We start from the raw sequence: 8,283 nt of genomic DNA, 5'->3' as shown, positions 1-8,283 counted from the left end.
AAGCCACCACGACCTCCAGAGCCAAAACGTTATTTTCTATCGTGACTTAAAGATGAAAGTTTGTCCTGAATGCAGGTTTGAAGGAGCATCACAACTGAACTGGTTTAGCAACTCTTCAGTGTTTTTGTCTTTTGTCTTTGTTCTTATGTTCTATATATATATAGTGATGACCTACCACCTCAGGAATTTAAATACTTGAGTTTATGTGGGTTGACTGGATTTTGTGACGCTCTCTTTTATTCAGATTTGAAGTTTCATTTTTTAAGAAATGGTACCTAACCAGTGGTGGGCCGTGTGTTTTATACCTCCTAATAACCTCATTATGACGCCACAGCTCCGGGTTATTATTTGTTTCTAGGGGTTAACAATACACGTATTCGTAATGAACCGTTTGGTACGAAGCTCACAGTTCGATACGTATTACGAACCGAACAATACGTTTGAATACTCTTGCATTTGGAAAATGCAGAAGCTTAAATTGTGCGAAATATAATGTTCTCTCGGTGGAGCCACTGCGCTCAACATGGCAACCCACCCGACGTAACAGGCAACGTGCTGTCTGACACTCGCACCACGGAAGAACAAAATGCTACTCTGGTGAGGCTCTGTGTGTTCTGGGAGGCGCGCTACGCTAAACTAGTTTAGCAGGAAAAGCAACAGCAGCACACACGCTAAACTCTCCCCGCAGCGTTTAGGAAGCTGTTCCCTACTGATTCAAACAGGGCTAAAGCCATCACCACGACCAATTTCGCCAGACCATAATCCCTGCTAATTGGAAAAAATATTAAAATACTCGTGTATTTATGACACATTATTAAATTATAGAATAGCTGTAACTTTGTGATAATGTCTAGGCCAGTAGAGAAGGCTTTGCTGGCCCTGAGGGCCCGCCACTGTACCTTCAAATCTTCAAACGAAGGAGCATCACAACTGAACTGGTTTAGCAACTCTTCAGTGTTTTTGTCTTTCGTCTTTGTTCTTATGTTCTATATGATGACCTACCTCCTCAGAAATTTAAACTACTTGTGTTTATGGAATGGACTTTGTGACGCTCTCTTTAGTTCAGATTTTAAGTTTCATTTTTGAAGAAATGATACCTAACTAAACACACGTGAGTATCACCATTCTTTGATAATACTGCTTTTCTTATTAAAACATAAGTATTGATAGTAACCACAGCAAATATCTTTGAATCAGCCAGATGAACTGGGAATGTTGATTTCGATGTTCAACTGATTTAAACAGACTTTAATGTAAAGTGCCATTTACTAAATTGATATCATTCATGATCCATGTTAAAGTGGCCTGACAAATTAGACCATTAACAATAACGTTGTCTCTGCTGTGTTGTCCAGGTAAAGCAGGTTTCACCTCACATGGAATAACAAAAGGATCCACTGGTGCTCAAATGATGTCGACTCATGCAGTTGCTCACGGAGGAGGAGTGCGAGCAGGAGGTCAGGTGGCTACTTTGCAGAAAATAGGTAAACAAACATTCTTTCATTTTAAAAATATTTTAATCTTGTGGATTTTTAATTTTTTTAAAATCATAATGATGATTTGATCATTGCTGGAATGATAATCACAGGGGCATTATGTTCCCTTTTATATCTTTCTGAAGTATCACAAAATGCTACACAGGTGTTTACAAACCTGGAACTGAAAGAAACAATAATTTCAAAAAGATATTAGTAGCTTTTGTTTTACAATACAGTGTTTTTAGAATATAATGACACTACTGTGTGTAATAATGCTACTGTTTTATTTAGTCCTTTAGTTTGAGAACAAGACTTTGCCAGCTTCTCTGTAGCTCCATATTCTGATATACATTTTGTTCTCTTGCTGTAGGTGCTACAGGGAATAAGTCAGGAGCTGCCAGAGTTGTGGCATCAACGAAGAAATAGTGGGATGGCTGACCATCGTCTTCAGCTGAGAATCATGAAGGAACAAGATGCAGTTACAATGCTTTTACTTTTGCCAACTTAAGGAGGCAAAAGCTAATGACATCAGTATATTACCCAAAGAGCACTTTTGACATCTCAGACAACTGATTTGTTTTGGTCAATAAATCTTTGTAACCTGTGAAACATACTGGTTCAGTCTGTCGTTTGTAAATATTTCAATTCCTCATCATCTCCACCAGAAGCAGGTTTCCTGCTTCTGTCTTATAGATTTCCCACCGTATCAAACTGCTGTTTGTATTTTATACTTTGAAAACAATACAAAAAAACTAAAACAATAAAATCTTAATTGACATGAGAACGTGCTAACAATAATATCAACAACCTGTTACTATGAGACCAGGATTCAGAACAAAATAACATTCAAACTCATGTTGAGCTCCAGGATGTCTTGATATGCTCCAACACTAAACCATCCAGCATGCTCCACATGCACAGGCTTTTCACCTGGAGCTAAACATGGATGCAACTCTGGTGGTGTCTGTCTATGACGGTGATGTGAGAATCAACACAAGAATGAGGCTGGAGAGTCATTTTCAGGCCTTTCCTCGTTGCACATCTTCATTCAACACTTGTTTTGTCTCCTCACTGGAATGTGAGTCATCACATGGGTGTGTCATGAGACTAACAGAAGTGTGAGGAAAACATTTAAAAAAAGATTTAATACTTTTTCATTCATTTATTCTGGTTAATCAAGTTTTTGAAACCAAAATTGTGCTAAGACGCTTTGCATTCATCACTCACATTAGGCCTCATTCATGAAATGATCACAAAGAGAATGTTTGATTCTTCAGTGATTTCCTGTATTCAAAATAATTGTAAGAACAATATATGCAAAGATGTATGATGGTTTGTAAACTATTCCAGGACCTCCAGAGCCAAAACATTATTTTCTATCGTATGCTGATGATACAAGCAGAGTAGGCCTCACACCCCAAAAACAAGGACGAAATGCCTCGACTCAAATTGCAGTTTTCATTCAATTCTCCCTTTTTGAAAAGAAAAGCTTGGTACACATGAATATAAATGAATACATGTTAACCCTTAAAGTAGCTGCAGGCTTTACATGCTGGAATAACACTATTATGATCTCGTAAGTATAAATACTTCACATTGTACTTTATATACTTTGATCTTGATAAAAGCCACCACGACCTCCAGAGCCAAAACATTATATTCTATCGTGACTTAAAGATGAAAGTTTGTCCTGAATGCAGGTTTGAAGGAGCATCACAACTGAACTGGTTTAGCAACTCTTCAGTGTTTTTGTCTTTTGTCTTTGTTCTTATGTTCTATATATATATAGTGATGACCTACCACCTCAGGAATTTAAATACTTGAGTTTATGTGGGTGGACTTTGTGACACTCTCTTTTGTTCAGACTTGAAGTTTCATTTTTTAAGAAATGATACCTAACTAACCTTCAGTATATAAAACCCAGCACAGTTCTAGACTCATCACAATCTCTGGGACTCTCCCTCAGTATATAAAACCCTGCCCATCGTCCAGGCTCATCAGGCTCATCAGTAGGCTATACGCTGCAGCAAGACATGGGACTATGTGAGTATCACTGTTCCTTTCACAAGACTGATTTATTTTAATGTGCTGATACTTTCACTGATATGCTTTTCTTACAGAACCACAGCAAATGTTGATTTTGGTTTTCATCTTATGTTTCAGTGACGTTTGTTGCTCTCGGAGGAGGAGCAGGTAAGACTTTGTACAGACTTTCTGGATCAACCGTTTATACTTTTCCCACCGACTTTAACAGGTTTATTGTAACAAAACAAAGAAAAAAACCGTTGACATGCAAAATGTATATCATGCATTTAAAGTGGTCTGAGAAAGTAGCACACTATAATGAACAACAAAGTTCCCTCTGCTGTGTTGTCCACGTGCAGTAGCCGGCGTCCTCGGAGCTCCTATTATTCTGGGAGCAGCAGGTTTCACCGCAGCTGGAATAGCAGCAGGCTCCGTTGCTGCTAGCATGATGTCAACTGCTGCAGTGGCTAACGGAGGAGCAGTGGCAGCAGGAAGCCTAGTGGCTGTTTTACAGGCAGCAGGTAAACTTCGTTACTTGATTTTTAAAATGTATTTGAATCTTGTGGTTTTAACTGTTGTATATCTTAATGGTTATTTCGCATTGTCATAATCAAGATTTTGTTAAGCTTTGGGCTTACAATACAGTGTTAGGTAGAATATAATGACACAACTGTAGCCTGAGGACAAGACTCTCGGCTTCTCTGTAGCTCCACATCCTGATGTAAAACGTATTCTCTTGCTGTAGGTGCAGCTGGTCTGTCAGGAGTTGCCACTGCAGCTGCAGCCAGCGCTGGAGCAGGCGTCGGAGGAACTATGCTAGCCCTGGCTGCACTTATCTAAAAATCATGAACATTAAAAAAAATTTTTTTTTACAACTTTTGCCAATTAGGAATTAATTAAATTACACCAGTTCATTTCCGAAACAGCACTTTTGTCATCTCACAAAACTGAAATGTTCAATAAATCTGTGTAAGCTGTTAAAGATACTGGTTCATTGTGTCTTCTGTAAATATTTACGTTCCTCACAAGGTACTGGGTGAGTAAATTATTAAAACCAAAACACTGAGCTGAAAGATGCTATAAATCTCGTACAGCTGTGAGGAACCTTATAGTTGGGAGATTATCAGCTGTTGTATTATAACTGATTGACACCTTTTCCTTCACGCAGTCACTTGATCCATTGTTATATAGTAATGATGAGTGCTGCTTTGCAGTAACAGGCTTTTCAATTTGAAGCTAAAAATGAATGCAACGATGGTGGTGTCTTTCTATGATGGTGATGTGTGAGTCAACACAAAGAATGAGGCTGTAGGGTCATTTTCAGGCCTTTTATGATTACGCATTGCATTCAACACTCATCACATGGGTGTGTCATGGGACAAACAGTAGTGTCATAGAAGCATTTATAATATGTCATATGTGACAAAAAGTCATAGTATTGTGTGTCATTGAAAATGTAATAGTATAGTATTTCTTTAAAGAAACGTCATAATCTCGTAGTATTGTATGCAATAAAAATGTGTAAATGTAAAAAAGTCACTATACTACTTCATAAAAAGTCATAATATGCCATAAAATCACAATATAGAAAGCTATAAAATGTCATTGAAATAAAGTATAGCATGCCATAAAACGTGATGAAAAAAGTCATAATATAGCATGTGGTAAAAATAGAAAAATGTCAAAGTAAAGTATGTCATAAAACAATCCTATTAAAAACATAATGTAATAAAGGGACAGTGAGTCAAACAAATGTCATAAAACGTCTTAGTATGTCATAAAAAAGTAATCTTATAATTTATCATGAAAATGTCATAAAAGTCATTAGAGTATGTCATAAATATTATAAAAAGTCATAGTATATTCAAAAAGTCATACTATAGTAAGCTCTAAATGTCATAAAAAATGTAAAAATAATTACTGCTAACTATTGAGCAGAGACGCTCTGTACGGCTTTTTATTCTTTTTTTACGTCCTAAACATCTCAGTATAGCGTATCATTACAAAGTTGAGCAATAGAATGAAATACAAATTATAAAATGATGTCAATGTCAGAAAAATTCAGAAAAAGACATAGTGTGGCATATCATAAACAAGTCCTAAAAATGTCAGAAAAAGTCTCAAAAAAGTCAGTATAGTATGTATAAAGATGTATGTATGTCATAAAAATGTATTGCTTAGTACATCATACAATTGTCATAAGAAGACATTGTATAGTATGTCATATAAATTGCATAAAAAGTAATAGTATGTCTTAAAAAAGTCACAGTATGGCGTGTAAAAAAGTCACAAAAAGAAATAAGTAATATAGCATGCCGTAAAAAGTCATAAAAAAGCATGTCATAAACATGTCTTAAGAAATGTTAAAAAGAAGTCATAGTAACATCATAAAAAATCTATTATATGAAGCCATAACATTTTTTATAAACAGTCATAATATAGTATGTCATAAAAAAGTTATTCAATAGTATTCCTTTGAAATGTCATAATTAGAGTCATAAAGGAGTCATTGTACAGTATAGTGTGTCCTAAAATATATATATAGTATTGTATGTCATACAAATGTTATAAAAAGTCCTAGCTTGGCATAAAAAAATGGCATAAAAAGCCATCATATAAAATGGCATAAGATGTGTCACAATAATTCAAAGTATACCATAAAATATGTCATATTGTAGCATGTCATAAGCAAATTCTTTAAAAGTCATGATATGCCATAAAAATATCATAAAAATTGTTCTGGCTATGTGACTCCTATGCAGGAAGTATCCAGTCTGGTCTTATCTGGTTCATGCAGGCACGCTCAACTGTGAGTCGGTCGTGTTCCTGTTGCCAACTGCACTTCCGGGGAACAGAGTATGTGAACATGTCTTAAAAAACGGTCTTCATGTGCTGACATCTGTGTCTTGCAGGCCCTGTTTTACTTCTCTATTATACTGAGATGTCACACTATGTTGGTTAAAAACTTTACTTGATGCTAATACATGTTTTTACCATTACATTCCACTCTTTTGATTATACAATAATCACACAATATTGCAAAAATATGTCACAAGGACATTTCAATAACATCAGAAGTATTACTCCACAATATGGTTTCATGGTGATGTTCGTATGGAATTCACCCGAGCAACTGGTTTGTGTGATCAGTTTTGCTGATACTTCAAAGAAATACAACATTCAACATCCTTTTATACCTCCAGAGGTTTACAGAGGTTCCGCCCCAAATATGACTCCTATGCAGGAAGTATCCAGTCTGGTCTTATCTGGTTCACTGCAGAATGTGACACTCAAAAGATAGTAAATGCAATCTTTGCAAAGAACCCATGAAACTGAACCTAACTTTGAACAAATGAGAATAGATTATTCTGACCTTTCCTGAGTGAATGATTATGGAGGATTTTGACACAATTTGATTTAAATATTTTCATTTGCTCAAAATATGTTTTTACAAAAAAAAACAGCATTTTGCAATATAACTTTGGTAAATGAATTATGATGATAAAGTCAATAAAGTCATTAATCAAAAAAATAAATAAATTGTCATAGTATAGCATGTCCAAAAAAGAAATAATAAAAAAGTCTGTATATTATGTCAAAAGAAAGTGATGGTATAGCATGACAAAACAAGTTAGAAAAGTCATAGTATAGCATTCTCTATATTCTCAGATTTTCATTTCTGAGAAACTGAAACTTGTGATCAACAATAAGGAAAATTAGTAATATTAGTTTTTACCGAGAGTGATCCTACAATCAGCAAACATTCATCTTAATGGTATATATGATTATTTCATTTTTGGATACTTGAACGGGTAAGAAAGTGAAATGACCAAATGGTCTTCATTAGACGTTGAACAGGTTGCAATTAGCTGTTTGGTGTCTGTCTTCCCCTGCTGTCAGGAATAATTAATTTAGCCACCGTCAACTCTTATCTGCGCTCTTGATTTATCTTCTAATTCTTGACAGTGTGAGTAAGAGATTGACACTTATTTCACCTCTGCAACAAAATTAATAATAAACACGTTTTAGTGTTGAAAATGACAGGAAAGAGCCTTTTGAATGTAGTCACTTTTACTTCAAATCTTGAAACAGAAAAACTTGATTGCATAACAGTCCACAATACTCATTTAGCCCAGACTCTCCCAGATTCCACATCTGACCATGTGAGGTCTTACAGTGTCAACAGTACCAATAACAACACACCTAAATGACAAAATAAGACAGACAGGCAGGCAACAACCAGCTAGACACTGAACCTTCGGCACTTTAGGGACAAGTAGCAGAAATGCAAATTGCACATGATGCATGTTAATAAATGATATATATATATATATATATATATATATTATATTTATATATACGTATATATATAAATATATATGTTCAAACATTAGTGTCTTCAAGAACAAATATTAAATAAATAGGAAGTAAATATTCAAATACCAAGTTGTTGTAATGTTAAAATACATTCATAAACATTGATCAAACAACCACATGTACAACATATACCGACAACATGCAAGATTGATGGAAAACATCCAGCAATAGTGAGGAAAAAGGCACCGGTTTTAAAAACTCTTAAACACACAGACAAGCAGTAAAGTGATACAATTATAAATCCAAATCGAGTTTCTGCATAAAATGATTGATTGCATGTCTTCAGCCTAATCAAGTTGGCACAGGATACAATTCCTCTCTATCAAAAATAGCCTGAAGTCACTTGATGTTTCTTCAGTAACCTGGCATCTAAAGAAATAGTGTTTAGAATTTGTAGATTATT

General features: G+C 35.2%; 1 protein-coding gene and 1 long non-coding RNA gene across 2 annotated transcripts; both read left to right on the top strand.

Moving 5' to 3' along the window:
- Window positions 1–1,089: 1,089 nt before the first annotated feature.
- Window positions 1,090–2,091, top strand: LOC306707453. Its single transcript, XR_013767423.1, has 3 exons — window positions 1,090–1,111; window positions 1,356–1,484; window positions 1,849–2,091. It is a non-coding gene; the product is annotated as an uncharacterized lncRNA (long non-coding RNA).
- Window positions 2,092–3,403: 1,312 nt separating this feature from the next.
- LOC306707450 (interferon alpha-inducible protein 27, mitochondrial-like) lies at window positions 3,404–4,500 on the top strand. Its single transcript, XM_079174928.1, has 4 exons — window positions 3,404–3,521; window positions 3,642–3,671; window positions 3,863–4,024; window positions 4,249–4,500. The coding sequence occupies exons 1-4, from the start codon at window positions 3,512–3,514 to the stop codon at window positions 4,341–4,343; spliced, it is 297 nt and encodes a 98-aa protein (XP_079031054.1). The 5' UTR covers window positions 3,404–3,511; the 3' UTR covers window positions 4,344–4,500.
- Window positions 4,501–8,283: the final 3,783 nt, after the last annotated feature.

The sequence above is a fragment of the Pholis gunnellus genome, assembly GCF_910591455.1.
Source record: "Pholis gunnellus genome assembly, chromosome: 15".
Lineage (NCBI taxonomy): Eukaryota > Metazoa > Chordata > Actinopteri > Perciformes > Pholidae > Pholis > Pholis gunnellus.
The sequence above is the reverse complement of the archived record's forward strand: the minus strand, read 5'-3'. Positions and strand labels throughout refer to the sequence as shown.

Excerpts from the sequence above, each read along its gene's own strand:
- LOC306707450 (XM_079174928.1), top strand. Across the intron at positions 3,672-3,862 it reads TGCTCTCGGAGGAGGAGCAG|TAGCCGGCGTCCTCGGAGCT; the intron begins GTAAGACTTTGT and ends GTCCACGTGCAG. Across the intron at positions 4,025-4,248 it reads GGCTGTTTTACAGGCAGCAG|GTGCAGCTGGTCTGTCAGGA; the intron begins GTAAACTTCGTT and ends CTCTTGCTGTAG.